Source organism: Megalops cyprinoides, chromosome 13, assembly GCF_013368585.1.
Source record: "Megalops cyprinoides isolate fMegCyp1 chromosome 13, fMegCyp1.pri, whole genome shotgun sequence".
Taxonomy (NCBI): Eukaryota; Metazoa; Chordata; class Actinopteri; order Elopiformes; family Megalopidae; genus Megalops; species Megalops cyprinoides.
The window spans coordinates 14,764,862-14,782,231 of NC_050595.1; the positions used below are offsets into that span (position 1 = coordinate 14,764,862).

General features: G+C 40.1%; 2 protein-coding genes across 2 annotated transcripts; both read left to right on the top strand.

Moving 5' to 3' along the window:
- The first annotated feature begins 1,290 nt into the window (after nt 1-1,290).
- LOC118788383 (nuclear envelope phosphatase-regulatory subunit 1-like) lies at nt 1,291-4,538 on the top strand. The gene is made up of 6 exons (XM_036544359.1): nt 1,291-1,360; nt 2,419-2,490; nt 2,676-2,749; nt 2,837-2,946; nt 3,071-3,125; nt 3,491-4,538. The coding sequence occupies exons 1-6, from the start codon at nt 1,336-1,338 to the stop codon at nt 3,530-3,532; spliced, it is 378 nt and encodes a 125-aa protein (XP_036400252.1). The 5' UTR covers nt 1,291-1,335; the 3' UTR covers nt 3,533-4,538.
- A 563-nt stretch (nt 4,539-5,101) lies between these two features.
- On the top strand, nt 5,102-15,982 carry heatr3 (HEAT repeat containing 3). The gene is made up of 15 exons (XM_036543877.1): nt 5,102-5,374; nt 6,467-6,639; nt 7,256-7,343; nt 7,547-7,668; nt 8,162-8,271; nt 8,388-8,528; nt 8,745-9,031; nt 11,348-11,438; nt 11,716-11,870; nt 12,298-12,380; nt 12,630-12,766; nt 12,865-12,953; nt 13,859-14,002; nt 14,357-14,533; nt 15,622-15,982. Exons 1-15 carry the CDS (start codon nt 5,246-5,248, stop codon nt 15,727-15,729), a joined length of 2,034 nt encoding a protein of 677 aa, XP_036399770.1. The 5' UTR covers nt 5,102-5,245; the 3' UTR covers nt 15,730-15,982.
- Nucleotides 15,983-17,370: the final 1,388 nt, after the last annotated feature.

A 17,370-nucleotide genomic window follows, 5' to 3' on the forward strand; every position in this document is an offset into this window, starting at 1 on the left:
AAAATCTGGTGCAGTGCAGCACACTTAACCTGTATCCCTTGGCTTGGGATACTCAAGTACCACGCATGTTCTTTGACACGCCCCCATTTCCAGCCCTGCAACATCTTTGGTGTTCCATCTGCTATTGCTTGAGGCATTTTCTCCACGGTATCTAAAAACAATCTCTTGTCTGATGTATAAGGCTACATGAGAACCATGAACTAAAAACTGAAAAAGGTTCAACTGAAGTGCACTACAACTTATACCAGTTTAAACGCTGGCAGCAAGGGATACACAAGGAGCAGCTTTTACTGGCAAGCAAAAGTGAGCTTTCTTGCAAATTGCTATTTTATCATTCTAACAAGCTATGGGAACATATTTTGGATGCATTATCAAATGCTAAATCAAAGAGCATTTTTACTGCAATAATGTGATAAATCTAAATGCAGGCATTTGACCAATGATGGCAATTTCTTCTTATCTTTACTGATGCATTGTTCAACATCTATTTAAAGAATTTTTATGACTCTCAGTCTTACCTGATTGGATTGGGCCAGCGGGAGGAATGAAATGGGCTTTTAAAAGCTGGAATATTTTCCATTATCTGCACCCCTCCTTACTCCACTCTCTGCTCTGCATGCTGCTTCTCTTGGTTCTGTGCTGTGCTGTGCTGCCACTGCTTCTTCCTATCTAACAGACTGCCTGTAACAGACACATACTGTATGTGCCTATAAATATACAGTACCAGTCAAATGTTTTAACACATCTGAATAAGATATTGGGAGATATTTATTCAGACATCTCACTGTAAAGACTTATGCTTATAAACAGTTAAGTTGATGCATATGCATATTTTTTCCTCAAAAAAAAAAAAAAAAAAAAAAAAATATATATATATATATATATATATATATATATATATATTGGCTACTTTTAAGAATCTGAAATATAAGACAGTTTTAGTGTGTTTAACAATTTTTTGGCCACTGCATAATTCCATTTGTGTTATTTCATAGTTTTGATGTCGTTACTATTATTCTACAATATGGAAAATACCAAAAATACAAAAGTTGTTAAAAGTGTTGTATGTATACAGGTTATTGTTTTTTAAACTCATGTATTTTTTAATTATTATTTTTATTTGAATTCGTTTTCATGGGCCATCCAGGTCTTATGGAAACATGGAGAATAACTCCACTTTGACCGCCGGATGTACATCACGTTGCCGGTACTAGAAATCAAATCTTACACCAATGGAAGTACAGATCGTTAGCTTGACCAATCAGCGATGACGTTCGTGTGAGTGCCAGGCCGTGTGTGGAAACACGAAAACCATTCAGCGTACAAGTGGGAACGATGAATTCGCTGGAACAAGCAGAAGGTAGCTAGTTTGGCAACCATATTTCATAAGGCTTTGTTACATTGCTAGACCAAAAGGCCAGCTAAAGGCTTTGGTGCTTGCTAGTTTGACGCTTTAATTCATTTTCAAAATCATGAAGTGAACAAAGCTGTTAAATTGATCTAGCTGGCTAGCTAATGGTAGTTTTTTTAAACAAAGACTTGCTACATCAAGAACAGAAACAACGCGTCAGTCCTATTGGCTAACTGCCTGGATCAATATTAATTTTACAGCTGTCAGTAAAAGCATACCTAGCTTGTTAACTTTGTGAGATACCTTGCTTGTTTGGTTTGGAAATGTTTTATGTGTCTTGATGACCTGGAACCTTTCTAAGTCATGTAATAGCTTGTGGGAGGGAAAGCAATGCTTTAAAAGCTACAAATATCTTATTGTAACGGCAAAATGCAGCAATTTGACTGCCAACTGTGATACTTGCTGGCTAAGTTCACGTTAGTGGCAAAATTTCTACACGCACACGAGCTAATCAGCAAATGCGCAGTAGGTAAAGCATGGTACTTAACACGTGATTTTTGAGATTTCGTTTAACTTATTACTGTTATCATTAGAACTAGCAGTAGAAAGATTACAGCTAGCTGGGCAATCATTATAGGAGACTACGTACAGTGTTTATAACGGCTGTCTTTGCAACATGTATCGTAAAACAAGCTATCAACATTCTTAAACAAGGATGGAATTCTGCTCGCATCTATTTTCAGTGTGCACACTTACTCAATTCAGTGTGAGCGAGCTTGGATTCCACAAGGGTCTGTGGGGAAGCTTCAGAGTGGGGTTTTGATGGTCATTTCTTGAGTTTGTCAGCATTGTCCCCTGTAGGTGTTTGTCTTCAGAGGATGTCTTGCAGATTTAAAATGACAAGCAGTTAATGGATTTTGTGCTCGTGTAGTTTCAGCACTGAGCAAATGAGCAAATGAAGTCCCACTGAGGACCTCAGTGAGGGCCTTCCAAAATAGAATAGCTTCCTTGTGAAATGTGGCAAAATTCCAGATGTGTGAATGATAGCTGTGTGTTTGTTTGTGCAGATCTGAAGGCCTTTGAAAGAAGACTGACAGAATATGTTTCATGTTTGCAGCCTGCGACTGGACGATGGCGAAGTAAAAAAGTCTTTGCTTTTCTAAGTGTAATTTAATTAAATGGGGCATGAATCCATAGCTTATGCTGGAGAAAAAAAAGGTTATTTTTTGGGACTTACTATTGGGCACTTCAGGAATGTAATTCCTTCTCCTGCGGTGTATTTACCAATATAATTTTACACTTTCTTCCACTCTCTTGTTTACAGTGATTTTGATAGTGGTGTCTGTCTGTACAGCAACGGGAGCTTGGAACTGGTTAATAGATCCTGACACACAAAAGGTAAGGATGTTTGATATTTTTTTACTGAACTGTTCAGTGTTTTGAGCCATTTAAAACAAATTCTGACCTGTCGATTTTATTTTGCAGGTGTCATTCTTCTCTTCCTTATGGAATCATCCTTTCTTTACGCTGAGCTGCATCACCCTAATTGGCCTGTTCTTTGCAGGAATTCACAAAAGAGTTGTCGCTCCATCAATGTATCCTTTCATCTAAAAAAAAATTACTTTTCTAATACAACACAGGTAATAGCAGGCCTCATATGCAGCACAGGTATTTGATAAATTATTTACTACAGAATGTTTCTTAACTCACGCTCCTCAGTATTGCAGCCAGATGTCGGACAGTGCTAGCTGAATACAACATGTCCTGTGATGATGTAAGTCTCATGAATGGCTGGGATTGGGTATTTTGGCTTTGAGGGTTGGTTTTTGGAGTTTGATGTGTGACTTATTACAATCAGTAAAGGTTAAGAAAAGGTTGGGCTGCTGGCGTATGACAAACCTATATGTTAGAGAGAAGGCTGAATGTAAAAATTTACTTTAAAGCTTTAAAAACTTTAAAAAGCTTTACTGTTTTACTGGACTGGTCTCACTTGCTTCAATGTCTTTTTTGTTGTATCCCAATCATAATTTTCTCACTCTGAGATTAAACTCATTTAAAGCCATAATTCAGGATGAATTTTTTTTTTCGTTTGAGCTCATTCTGTGTGATTTATCAGGCCTTCTAATCCTTGTTTTCCAGACGGGGAAACTTATCCTGAAACCACGACCGCACGTTCAATAGCATCGTTCCTTGTTGCAAGCTGGAGTGACTTCCTGTAGAATTAGTTTGTCAGTTAACACTGAAGAGAACAAAAAGCCTACCTCACTGGAGTCATTATTGCAGTGAGAATGAGAGGATGGTGGAATGTAAAAATGTGGAACTATTTTTGTGAGGAGCAGAAGAACACATTAAGGTGCCTTCCAGTCACACTTTAGTGTTGCTGTGTCATTTTACAAGCCATTTTTTGTGTATAAACACTGTTATAGGTGCCCCATGAAATGTTTTGTTTATTCACCACAAGTTTAGTCCATTTCTAATGTCTTGTTTTGAATAGGTGTTTTGGTTTTCCAATTTTTAGACAAAACTGTGAACATATAGTACATAAAGGTCTTACCTTGTATATATATGATATGTGTGACCAGCCAGCACACACCTGCTTTCTTTTACTGTATTTATCTTGGTTTTGTAATGACCATAAATAATTTTGAACAACCAAGCGTCAGAGAGCAAGTACATGCATGTGATTTTTATCTTTTAAACAAATTTAAACGGAAATACCACTGTCATTTTATACCCCATTACTTTGATAGTATTTGTTGCCATATTCAATCCAGGAAGAAGTGATACCAGAGTTCACTGTTGTCTGTTGAGGTTTGATTAATGGGAGTCTCGGTTTCCTGTATTAAAAGACTTTATTTAAAAGCAATTTTAGATTTGCTATTATCCTCAGTTTCTGCTACCACATCTGTGGTCTTCATTGTTGTCACAACTTAAATATTGCTCTGAAAAACAGTTCTTTGTGTATTTATTAAACTTGTAATAATATGACCATTCCAGCACTGTAAGCTACAAAGGTAGGCTGATTATCAAATAAATGAAAAATAAATTCCAGGTGTGTTGGTGTAAGTGTGTTCACGGCAGCAATATGTAAGGACTCGCGTTGTATCACCAAATTCCATGCAAAATGCTTTCAGGAAAGTGATCTGTAACTTGACATTTTTTATGCTCAGAAAAAGGTGAAACAAGCCAAAAGGGCACACTGACAAAGTCTGCTGTGATGACCGTGTGTAAGGTTTTTACTCTTATGACACTGCTGTTGGTAGTTACTGTAATAATTCCAACAATTAATTGTAACAATTGTTTATTTTTAATGTAAACTATGTTGTTGAACAGTCATGGAAATGTATGGTACTTAACAAAAAAGTTTTGAGATATTTTACAGAAAGATATACTTGTGTCATTATGTTATTGTCTGGTTATGTCCAGATTTAAAAATTTCCAAAGAGAATAACTTGTGGTACTTTGTTACAAATTTAAAAAATTAAACTGGGTTAAATATTAAACGAAAATCTTAATGTATTGTAAATATGCGTTTTGATACGTAATAAGACCAGTGAAGTCACGCTTATTCAATGTTTAAAAATAAGGTTCTAACCAGCGCACAGTATTTCCGAATCTTTTTACCCTTGTACACAGGGTTGCTGCACAGATCACTGTTACTGTGGTATTCGTGTTATTTTTCTTTTACGACGCACGTAAAGCAGCTCAGTTTTGCGTGCGCACAGATTTGTTTACGGCAGCGAATGCTATTCCCTTGCCGTAGCCACATGTTAATGCACTTTTATTGAGCAGACTGGCCTGTGAAGCAGCAGCGTTCGAGTTTTGTGAATCGGGCCTGTCTTTTGCATGTAAGGCAGAACACAATTTGCCGTTGTTGACTCTAGTAAAAGCATTATGGGAAAAAGCAAGAACAAGAAGTTTAAACATCCCCGGTTCTCTGCCGAGGGGCTACCCGCATCTGCTGCAAAGGATGTCGAAGACGAGGAAGAAGTTGATTCTCCTGCCGGCGAGTTACTAGAGAAAGTACGTTTTGATATGGTAGTAGTTGTGACGGCTTTATTACAGTTATATACATGTTCTCTAATGTGATTAGCAAAGTGTCAGTGGTCGTCTTCACGTTCGTAAAGGGTCTACACGTGTCTACACCATTAAAGGTGGCAACCTAGCCAAGTGGTGACGCTCACGTTACTTTTTACTGTTAGTCTAGCTAACAAGCTAAATAAAAAGCAAGTCTTATCGTTAAACTACTTTTTAAAATCTTATGTAATACCCAATCACAAGCTGTCATTGTAACATCTCATCCCCTCAACGATTTACAAAGGTGTGAGAACTTTTCAGAATATTATCGAAATATGCATCTACGAAGTTGCTATCAAGTATTGGTGCAGCAACAACTTTTGCAAACAGTTGAGGTACAATTCTGGTCGAATGCTTTAGCTATGGTGTCTCTTATGTAGTTTAGAACCAGACGTTTTTGTCGACATGATCCAAATATTAGTATAAACTATTTCATGATGGATGTATCTTCAATCTGACGATTTTAAATAGTTAATTGCAAATTGAATATTACAAAATTGAATATATAGTTATTTTTTTTAATACAAGCAACATACTTACGACACTTGTCCATCATCAGACCTATGGTGAGCCAATCCAGTCTGGGTCTGACAGACTAAGATGGGGAGATTTGTCATTGTAGCGCTCGGATTGTAATATTTTTCATAACATTAAGTTTATGGAGATACACACATTTGGAGACTTGTATGCAGAAGAAAACATGTACTACTATAGAGGGCATACAGGACCAATGTTGCTTACCTGAATCTGCTGCATGTGCTTCATAATGAACATTCTGAAAGGCAGCTTTTTTTGTTCTCATCTTCCAGTCTAGATGAAAGAAAATGTGTAGGTCAAACTTTTTCCATAATGAACACTCCGCAAACAGTTGTGATGCAAAGGAGCAAGGTGGTGATAGAGGCCTTCTTATAAGCCTCTCATAACCAGGTCACCACCAGGTATCCATAAGCCTGATACTGTGTTTTGAGGAGCAATGCAGGGTTACATTGTAAAGAGTCACTGTAGAGGAAAAAATGCCTGACTTGCGCGCCTGTGCAGCTGCAGAGTCCCTGTCCGGATGTGCGGGAGTACGCATGTGCCAGCATCTCCCGTATGGTGCAGCAGAGCCAGGCCATCCCAGCCTTCCTGCAGCGTGATGCGGTGCGCTGTCTGGGACCCCTGCTGCTGGACCGTAGTCTGGCTGTGAGGGAGACTGCGGCCGGGGCACTCAGGTGGGTCATGCAAGGGGAAGGAGCTTGCAGCAGTCCTCTGACGAGGCATTGGAAAGTATCTGCAAGCACACAAGCTAACACAATAGCTAACCTGGCCTAGCTAAGATGGCCTGGAATAGCTAACCTGGAAAAGCTAACCTGGTCTTAAATAGTTCAGGGACTTTATCAGACTTAAAAAAAAAAAAACATCTGTTCCACACACTATCATTCAGCTATACATTATAAGAAATGGCTAAAAACTTTAAATGAAATTAGAATTGATGCAATTTTACATATTAATCCATTTAAACCAAATAATATAAGGTTTTGGGCTGATTATGCTAGTTTTCAGATGCCATCCATTTGAATGCTCTCCTAAGGACTAGGAAATTGGAATCGTCAGAGACCTCCATCCCGGGTTAGACTTTTATGCCACTACAGGTCTTAATATATTAAATGTAAATTGATTTGGAATAGAAATGAAATTACTTGTCATTCCCATGGAATGCGTAAATTTGGTGCCAGTTGAAAGGTACAGTATAAACTTCTGTTCATCCATTCAGAGCTGGTATTGTGCACACCTTGACTGTTGTGTTCCAGTGTTTTAATTGGTGAATATGTGTATTTGTCATGATAGGAACCTCAGTGCCTGTGGAGGGTTTGAGGTGTGTGAAGACATGGTGAAGCAGGACATTCTAACACCACTGACTGCTTTGCTGATAGAGGTGAGAGTGCATTCTTGTTTATTTTCTCTTTTACTTTCCCATTTTTCATTCGTACATGAGCACAAAGGGAAGGTATGAAACCGTTTTTTTTTTTTTTTTCTATTCAACTTTAAACTTAGTTGCCTGAGTTTTTAGATGGTGGGGTGTCTTTTTAACTGAGTTGGTTTCCTATATGTGGACTTGGTGTATTTGTTTTTCCACAGTGCTGCAAAGGCTTTGACTCAGGCTCTGGCCTGTCACCAAAGTCCCAGAAGGACCAGAAGAATCCAAAGAACCCAGTAGAAGATGTAGCCAACGAAGCTGTGAACCTATTGTGGAATCTTTGGTAAGCAGTGGAATGGGTGCACTTTGGTCATGCACACAGAGTACCAAGATTTGCTTTTTCAAACTAGACCATATGAACTGTTCAGTCCCAGGGTTTAAAATAATATGTTCATCTTAAATTATTGTATTTGAACAGCAACACTTGAATACCATCTCAGGAGGCAAGTGTCTTTTAATGTGGATGTCTGCTGCTTGAAAATGAGTACTTTGGAAACAGTACCACGATGAATGTCAGCTGGAATGGCACAGACCCTGTGTGCCTTTTTACTGAGATTTTTACACTGGCATTTTAGGATTAGTCATGAAGGTCAAATATCAAATGTCAACGCTGGTTTTCCTCAAAGATATGACCTGTTCACATCTGCATGTGTCCTGCTCTCATACATTACTGTAATACTGTCATATGCATTATCGTAAGTGACTGTTACTGTGAATGCGTGTGTCATGTTTTTTGTTGATGCTCTTTTAAACTTTTATTTCATCACTTTCTGCAGTGAAAGCTGTAGCAGGGCATTGTCAGTGTTCAATAAAGCGGGCCTCTTAGACATGCTGATTCGATGTCTGGAGCGACACCCGCACAATATCGAGCTGGCCTTGTCTGCTGGTTAGTCTCACTCTGCTGTCTACAAATAAGTCCATTTTTACATCTTTCGCGAAGGATATGATATTTTTTCCCATGGACCAGGTAACAAGATCCTGTATGTGTCTGTGTCTTCACAGCCCACTGCCTGCATACAGTGACTGAGGACAACACAGAGCTCCTGGGTTCTCTGAGCACGGCCGTTCTTTCTGGGCTGGAGTCTGTGCTACTGTCTACACAACCAGGCATGGCACACATGCTGCTGCGGACACTTGCTGCTGGTATGAACCAATGACTCTCCTTGATTAATTCCAGGTCATGTGCTTCTCTTTTTTGGCAGTGCTTGTGTTTCCTTTATAGTATATGTGGTTCCTCAGTGCCACTACTTATTACCTCACTTTCTGACTCCCATCACCTAACAAAGAATATGGGTGTGATTTGAATAGGAGAACAGAGACTGAGCCCAGTGCTGTCTTAGTGGTGCTGTCTCCATGCAGGGTCGGTGTGGAACATGAAGAGCTGCCTGCCCTCAGACCGACAGGCGCGGACCCTCAGCGCTCTCGTGGCCACCCTCTCTCAGAGCCTGGAGCTGGACTCGGGCACACTGATCCCAGAGCTGCGAGAGGCTGAGGCGGCCCGGAGCACAGCCGTCTCCTCCGGCGTGGAGATGGCAGAGCGGGCGGCCGGGGACGTGGAAGCAGAGGAGATGGAGGAGGAGGGAGACGTGGGGATGAAGAATGGGAAAACGACCAACAGGGATGATGACATCTCTGATCTACTTCCTGTAAGTACTGCTTCTCCCTGTGGGGAAAACAATAAAGGAAGAAAATATGGCTGTCAGGACAGTGTATGAGTAGTGTTAATGCCTTATTTAATTTCACTAAAATTATGTGTCCAGCTCAAAACGGAAATTACAAGGAAAGGTTGCATTCATGACATTTTTATGTTGCCAGTCCAATGGCAAGTACCTCTCTCGGGGACTGGCTGATAATGAGTCCCGATCAAGTACTTCCATTCAGAGAATGCTGGCTAACTTGTAAACTTAAAAAAGCATTAGGCCTATGCTTTTACTTGCTTTGTTCCCCTGGGCAGAACTCTATGCCACGATTCTGCACTCAACCCATTAGGCTACAGCTGAATCCAAAGAAACATAATAATAATAACAATAAAAATATGACATTTTTCAAAAATATAATTTTTAACGTATACCTTGTTGGTAAAATTTGCAACTTGTTAGTGAGCTAATATGTGGAAACTAAAAATACAGGAAGAAACAGAAAAATCACAGGCATGCACTTGCTATCAAATGATTCTGAATTTCTTCTAACTTAAACTGCATCTTTCGTTTCGTGCTTGTTGTCATTGTGTTATTTAATGACTTGAACTCCTCCATGTGAGATGCTTTTACTGCTTATTTCATGTCGCTCTTATTTATTGTAAAACAAGTCCATATGCGTGACATTTGGACTCGGTATCAAAATGTTTCATCTGCCTGCCACATGTCACATTTTAGACTTGTCATACACAGGCATTGGAGCTGATATCTGCCTAATTTGTGCGATACTGGATTTGGTACCTGAAATGCAGTATAGGCCTGGTACCGAGTACAATCAGTGCAACCTTAGAAGCAATGTACTAACATGTTTAGCAAATATGATTTTTCTGTGTGAACTGTAGTTCACTTTTACCTTTTGGAAAGGCCAGTATACACCAGTGTTGAAAAACTTGCTTGAAACACCAGAATAAGTTAATCGCTGCATTGTCGTCTTCAGTATGTTTTCTGTAATCTCCTTTTTTTGGCCAAAGAATTGGTTATCTTGTTTTACTAGTGTGGTCATTAGATTTACCTCTTTGAGGTATGTCATAGATATCGTGTTCCCACTCTCCCACAGCTTTACTTTGCTGTGTCTAATGGCGTTTGCAGCAACTGTGGAGTCACACTAGTCATTGTCACTGTAAATAGCACTGAATATCAACTGGTGGAGCATCTTTTTTAGTTACATGACTGATCACGTCATACTGATCGTCTGTCTCAGAAACTATTCTGGTAGTTTAATGTCTCATCTAATATTACAGTATTGAGCTGCCCCTCACTGTAATGTAAAACATGCCTCAAACTGACATGATTTCCCTCTATGAAGGACCTGGTCACTTGAAGGACAGGTCAGGCTGTACAGGGTGCAGACATATCTGTGCTCTGACCTTGGAGACTGCACTGACCAGAGTGCAGTCCCTTTGGCCTCAAACCAACATGAAAAGTCAGCAGCTTGAGACTGATAGAAATGTGCCCCGTTCGGCCCAGAGGCTGGCTGAACACTGGGACCTGGCAGCGTCTCTGCAGCAGTAATACACTCTAGGGCTTCAACCCACAGCCAACCTGACGAGACGGAGCTGTCCCCCGCAGCCACCGCAAGGGACACTCCCTTTAATTCTGGGTGACTCTTTTGGAGCCACCCCAAAATGTGGAGCAGAACAAAATGTCTCGCAGGCTTTTATGAGCGGAATCTGTCCAATTTACACTCGTCAGCCTGCAATTTACATTTACAGTATGTTATAATTAAGATTTTATATTATAATTTTCAGTTTCTGTTTTTGTTACATTGGTCCCTTCAAGGAAAATTTATTTTAAAAAAGAATGGAAAAAAACAGGGCTTTATATGTCCTGGAATAATATTTGCATTCTAGATCAGTGGTGCAGACAAGTTCAGACTGCTTCTTGGCTCCCCTACCCAAGCATGACTTGCCTTTCCTTATTTATGTAGTCTTATTGGTATGATTTATTGTACTTGTGTATTGAAACATGTATTCGCTAGTTATCACTGCACTGTGTAAGCGCCTGATGCAGATCCAGGCATGGTCAGTTGTGTCTTGTATGTGATGTCTTTCAATCAGCTTTATTAGATGCACTTTGTTCTCTTTTTCTTTGTAAGTCTCTCTAGGTAAAAGTCTCAGGTAAATGACCAAATGAAAATACTTAATAAAGACTGCAGCAGAAGAGTCAGTAATCACTGGACAGGATGTGCAGAAATCTGGTTGGTTTGCATTGGCCTTATGGAATAAAGATGCGTTGCTACTTGACGTCTGTTTATGCTGGACCCAGACAGGGAAGGAGGAGCTGAGGGAAGCCGTCGCACTGCTGGCAGCGCAGCAGACGTCCCTGGAAATCATCGTCAACATGTGCTGCTCAGACGGTAAGTGCTGTGGGCAGAGGCTGCGGCACAGCGCGGGGTGACAGTGATAGAGGCTGACAGAGCAGCATCCAGCGCTCGCTCCAATATGACAGCCACCAGCGTCTATAAGAGTTCGTTATCCCGGGACGCCTGGTGTGGGGATTTGTCGCGGAGGCTGAGAAATTGCCAATGTGTTAGTTTTGACGACAGGCAAAGCCACACGATTTGCTGTAATGCTGATCATGTCTGTGTGTGTGTTTGTGTGTACATGTGCGTGTGTGTGTACATGTGTTTGCAGACCCCTCTGATGACGAATGGGAAGAGATGTCCAGCAGTGACGAGAGTGAAATGTGTCCTGATGGTATTTCTGAGGGCAACTCCAGCTTACTGTCCCCCCTCTGTCTGTCTGCTGAAGTTCACAGTGCCCTGCTAAACCACAGCATCCCAGAGAAGGTATATCGTAGTGAGGTCTATCATTTTAGCACAGGAACTTATAAGTTTACAAGCTGAATGCGTAGAAATCTAGTCAGAGAAAAGGGTTTACACAAGAGCTTTGCTTTGCAGCTAGTGTTGTATGATTGATTAACTCATTAGGAACAGTAGTTTGAACATCAAAGATAAATTGGAAAACAAATAAGCTTGTTGTAAATTTGCAGATGTGTTTTCAGTTCTACTTTTGTGCTCATATTTGATACAGAATTTTCAGGATTTCACAGGTGTATTCTAATTTCATGGGGTTCATGTCAGACTCATTTCTCATGTTGATCTCTTTCTGCCTGTCAGCTTTGCCAATTATCTCTACATCATCTCTTTTACACTTTGTCTTTCTTATTGATTGACAGCACCCTAATCATCGTTGTCCTTTTTTGTCACGCTTAAGGTCCTTAAAAAGACAGAATTCCCCAGCAGTGCAGCCATTGAAGTCTGTGGCAAGAGTCCAGCTTGGAAAGGCCTTATAAAAAAGTAATCAATTTGACATCTTTGCTTTCCCCTAATGGAACAAGGGATAATAAAGTCCTTTTAGTGTTGCATGGAGGCTAAGCTACCTTTTGGTTATGCTGTAACATGACAGGGTTTGTCTTTATTGTATTGAGAGAACTAAGAAGCAGTTGTAACGAAAAAATCAACACATGCTTCATGTGTGTTATACAGCTCTGCTGCTGTGCAGTGGGATTGTGTGTCCTTCAGCTGATAGATGTTTGTGTTTCCCAGGATGCAGCGGGTACAATGCCGGGCCCTCACATGCCTCCACAACATACTGTCTGCCATGGAGTTCGAGTCCCTGGGGGGAGAGCCTGCTCTTCAGGCTCTGGCAGAGCATCTCTCCAAACTAGTCTTCAGTAAACCAGGTAAAACGGGAAGTACATGTTTCTACCTCTCCTGTTAGTGAGTCCATGTCCCAAATCTGTATACCTGACAGCATGCTTTGTTTTTTTTGCATCTTTAGAGATTCCCAAACAGGAGGAGTTCTTGGAGGCAGTCACCAGTGCGGTGAGGTCACTGTTACAAATCATGGCCTCCAAAAACATCCCACAGGTAAGATGATTTTTCTGACAGTTCAGAATCTAATCAGCTGATCTGCAAACAGCTAATTCTCCTTCTGACATATCATTTCATTTAAAAAGAACTTAATTGTGTAAATATCCTGTATTTACCCTATGATTGCTTATTTCTTAATTGAGTTTGAATACAGAATTGGCTTGTAATTCAAGATGGATTGAAGAAGTCATCTGTTCTTCACCTTATCTCACATTTGTTTAGGGTCTACAAACGATAAATGTACGGCAGCTCTGTGTCCCCTTTTTACAGCATGAAGAACATATTTTGATTGAAATATTATGATGCATATTTATGGAAGTGATGATTTTAAAAATGAACTTTCCCCCCTCCACACAAGAGTTGTTTTCCTGCCCTCCCAGGATATTTTTACTGATAATGCAACCCAGTTAATCTCACTGACTAGGATTAACATTTGTACCTATGTGGGTGTCTCTTTAGCAAAGTTATGCGTGTTTCATCACGTGACTTTGATCATGTGACACTTAAGGCATGACTCACCCAGATGTGTGATAGGAAACAACAATGATACAGTAACGAATACAATGTTATCAAATACAGCGGCAGTAGCAGTCCACTAAAGTTTACTGAAAAATGTAGGGAAAGAAAACAAGGTCAGCAAAATAATCAAGGTTAATGTCAAGAAACTTTGCTAACAGGTACGTGTACACCAGACTGCACATGTTGGCATGTAAGAAGTCAGTAAATATAGTATTTCACAGAAATTAGGAAACTCGTCCAATGTATTTAGATAATTTGATTTAATGCAAGAAGATGCAGAATCCAGGTGTTAAAAATCAGGTGTGCAGTGGATCATTTTAAGATCCAGTGTCACCAATAGTGTCTTTGCTTTATCTAACTCCATGTGACTGTGTATGTGACAGTGTATGAGCGCCCAGCAGCTGATGAGACTGAGCGAGGCAGCAACGCGCTGTGACACAGTCAGCGTGAGAGTGAACGCACTGGCAATCCTTGGCATCACAGGCAGCACGTTGGCCAGGGAGCAGGGCACGGCAGACAGCCTCCAGGTACTGTACTGTTATTACAGGTGTAATATGAGATATGCAAATCTGCAGTCCTTCTAGTAACTACAAAGTAAAGATCATTTTTCAAAAATAAAGTGCCAGGTGCCAAGCATGGTTGCTTGGTTTAATTCCCTGCTGGGGCACTGCTGCTGTACTCTTCGGCAAGGTATTAACCCAGATCTGGCTCTTTAAAATATCCAGCTGTATAAATGGATAACGTAAAAATTGTAAACTGTAAGTCGCTCTGGATAAGAGCATCTGCTAGTTGACAATAACGTAATGTAACGTCTTTAAATAGTAAGAATAACCTCACTTCACAGGAGATACAGGCACTGTACAATCTTCTTTTCTCCCCAGATGATAGGGAATGCCTTGCTCCAGGTAGCCTCAAAGGATCACAACATGGTTGTGTGTGGGGAGGCTCTGGATGCCTTGTTTGATGTCTTTGCCGATGGAAAGGAGGCAGAGAAAGCTGCGAAGAACATCCATCTGTTACCCTCCCTGAAGGCATTGCAGCCTGTCTTCAAGGCCAAGGTACAGCGGTCCTGTACTGTGCACACTCACAAGCTTTGTTATATTTCCTAAATGCTGCTGACTCCTTTATACAAAGCTGTCTACTGCAGGTTGCACAGGCACTTCTTGTCTCAAAGTTTGTTTTCCAAGGATATCAAGTTTAATTCTGAATCATCTGGAACGGGTGTTGTTTTTTCCCCTCCCTCTGAAACGCTTGTTTTCCCTAATGCCTTTCTGTGGCTTCTTAAGAGCTCCTCACCATGAATTAAGAATGCCTTGCTATTGATTAATATGTTTTTTTTTTCAGAAATAGAGCAATTGGAGGCAGAGTTGCTGCAGCAAAGCTGTGGCATTCAAAACTTTGAAGCTGAAGATCACACTTCGATTAGATTAGATATTACTTTGCCTGACATTTTTTATACCCCCAGTAAAAAGCTTGCCACTTGTTCCATGTCCTTTAGAGCCACTAAATATTTTTCACAGATACTTGATTCACGGGGCATTCTGTGACATCACTATGCCATTCCAACCAAGCTCATCACCAGCATACTAGACTGTGTATGGGTGATTCTCTATCCACTAGGGGGCATAAATCTGACATCAGTGTCTTACTTGTTGCATAAGCTCCTCTTAGAAAACATGGCTGAGTTTTTCAAACAGAATCCATGCTGGCTACTGACAAACTATACGCTACTGTGTGTACTGTTTGGAAAACGGCTTCTCTTCTTTTTTTCATCCTGAGCAGATGGGGGGAGGCTTTCTCTAGAAGGAATAAACGAGTCCTTATTACAGCTACCCAATGGTGGGCAGGAAACGACTGTGTAGGCTGCATACAATTACACATTTCAAGAGATGCATTTTGATATGTGCGTAGTTCTCATGTAATACGCAGCCCCTCCCCTGGATCGTGGTCAAACATACCCTTGTTGCTTATTAGCGCTATTTAGCAGGTCTTAGAGAGGTTACATATACCAGAAAAGAAATTTTTGCAGTTTCTTCTGGCACATTCAAGTTAACAAAAGGTTTTATTTCTCCAGTTTCAACTGTATGTCTGTCTAAAGCAGCTTTCTGGTGACTGTGACTGTACTTGTGTTCTTTCCATCCCACAGTTGCGCAAAGAATGTAAGGGAAAGTACAGCCCGGACCAGTTGTGTGTGCTGGACAACATCAAAATAAATCTAAGAAGATTCATTGGATATCTGGAGACGCTGGAGTAGACCTCCATACCTTATGATTGCAGCACTACAGTCTGACTAACCAACTGACAGGGGGAAGTGCACAGGTGTATGAGACTGATCAACAGCCAAAGGATTTGAGATTGGATACTTCAGAGGACTGGATAGAACACTTAAGTGAAAGTGCTTAAGACAAGAATAAGAATATTTGTGTTTGATTTTGTTCTGTTTGTTTTACCTATTATTTTTGATGAAAATACCAATTTTTATTCAGAGGACTTGAAATCAATTTGTTTACTTAAAGGAGAGTAACAGTTAAAATAATGGCATGGTTGCAATATGTTTAAAAAACCTCATATTTTCCCTTGAAATACAGTTTTTAAATTTTAAATTATTTACAGATCTCCTAATATGTCATGTAACCATCTTTTGCTGCAAAAATGACATTGATACGGACCTAGCTGTTTTTTGTGAAATATGTTTTGAATCATTTTAATTAATAATGAATTAGTAAGTGCCATAGACAAGGCTAAGACTTGTTCCCAACATGTCAGTTTTTCAGGGTCAGATGTTCTCTCTAACACTGCCACTCAGAGGGCTGCCTTTGCTTGTCATGGAACTTGTGACTCATGTTACCATGGAAAATTTAGTTGTTAAGCAGGTTATCTCCTGACCTCTTGTTTCTAGGGGTCAAAGTGCCTTTTGGCAGTGTTTCCATTAGGGCTTTACATGGCAATTTCTTTTTCCTGGTTTTATTCAGCTTGGGAATAAACCACAGCAAAAAAAGAACTTTGCATTGCTTACAGTACAATACTTTACAGTACAGTACTCCTGTAGCTACAGCTGTCCAGAGTTAATGATTTACTAACTCTGAAAACAGGCACTACAGCAACAGTGCTATGTGTTATCACACAAGATAGACGTCATTTATGATGAACTTGCAGGATTTTAAAGGAATAGCAATCTGTAGCCACATCTACTGTAAACCTTCAGACCTTGGCTTAGTAAGTTTCTGTGTAAAATTGTGTTGCCACTGGAAATGGTGAGCCATTTGGGAGCAGAGTTCCCTGTGGCACAAATCATGAAACTGCCGCTGTCCAATGATTTGAATGCTGTACTGTTCGTGGTGATGTATTTTAGAAAAGAGGTCACATCGAGTGCCTGATTGACTGGATGTAGTCTTCCCGTTTATGACAAAGAGTATGTGTGTATTCTGGTGCCATGGCTTAAATACTCATCTGCCTCTTCCAATGTTCCCGATTTCTTAATCCACAACTTCAGTGATAGCTGAGTACATCATTGACCCTTCATTACATCTAACACTTGGTGAGTGCTCTGACAAAATGCTGTGTGTCATCCAAGGTGGTAACACATATGGTGGTTGAGATGAGTCCACCCAGCTATGAAACACTTTCAGATCCTTTGATAAAATGCACTATGCACATACAAAGTGAAAACATTTCAAAAATCTCTTTGTTGAATGCTGAGGTTTTAGCAAAATGCTGAAATTTAACATGTAAAACATGTAGCATTAATAAGACAAACTGGACTATGTCAGCATATCTTGATTTTAAGATTAATGGGTTTTACTGCATTATGTACTTTGACAGTGTGGAATTCCTCTTTGAGTACAAACTTAAGTCTGTATTTTTATAGGATTATCACCCTGAAGCTCTGAGTCTT

Coding starts and splice junctions, on each gene's coding strand:
- heatr3 (XM_036543877.1), top strand. CDS start 5,246: ATGGGAAAAAGCAAGAACAAGAAGTTTAAACATCCCCGGTTCTCTGCC. Junction 12,767..12,864: donor ACTAGTCTTCAGTAAACCAG/GTAAAACGGGAA, acceptor TTGCATCTTTAG/AGATTCCCAAACAGGAGGAG. Junction 14,534..15,621: donor AGCCTGTCTTCAAGGCCAAG/GTACAGCGGTCC, acceptor TCCATCCCACAG/TTGCGCAAAGAATGTAAGGG.
- LOC118788383 (XM_036544359.1), top strand. CDS start 1,336: ATGAATTCGCTGGAACAAGCAGAAG. Junction 2,947..3,070: donor AGAGTTGTCGCTCCATCAAT/GTATCCTTTCAT, acceptor CACGCTCCTCAG/TATTGCAGCCAGATGTCGGA. Junction 3,126..3,490: donor ACAACATGTCCTGTGATGAT/GTAAGTCTCATG, acceptor CTTGTTTTCCAG/ACGGGGAAACTTATCCTGAA.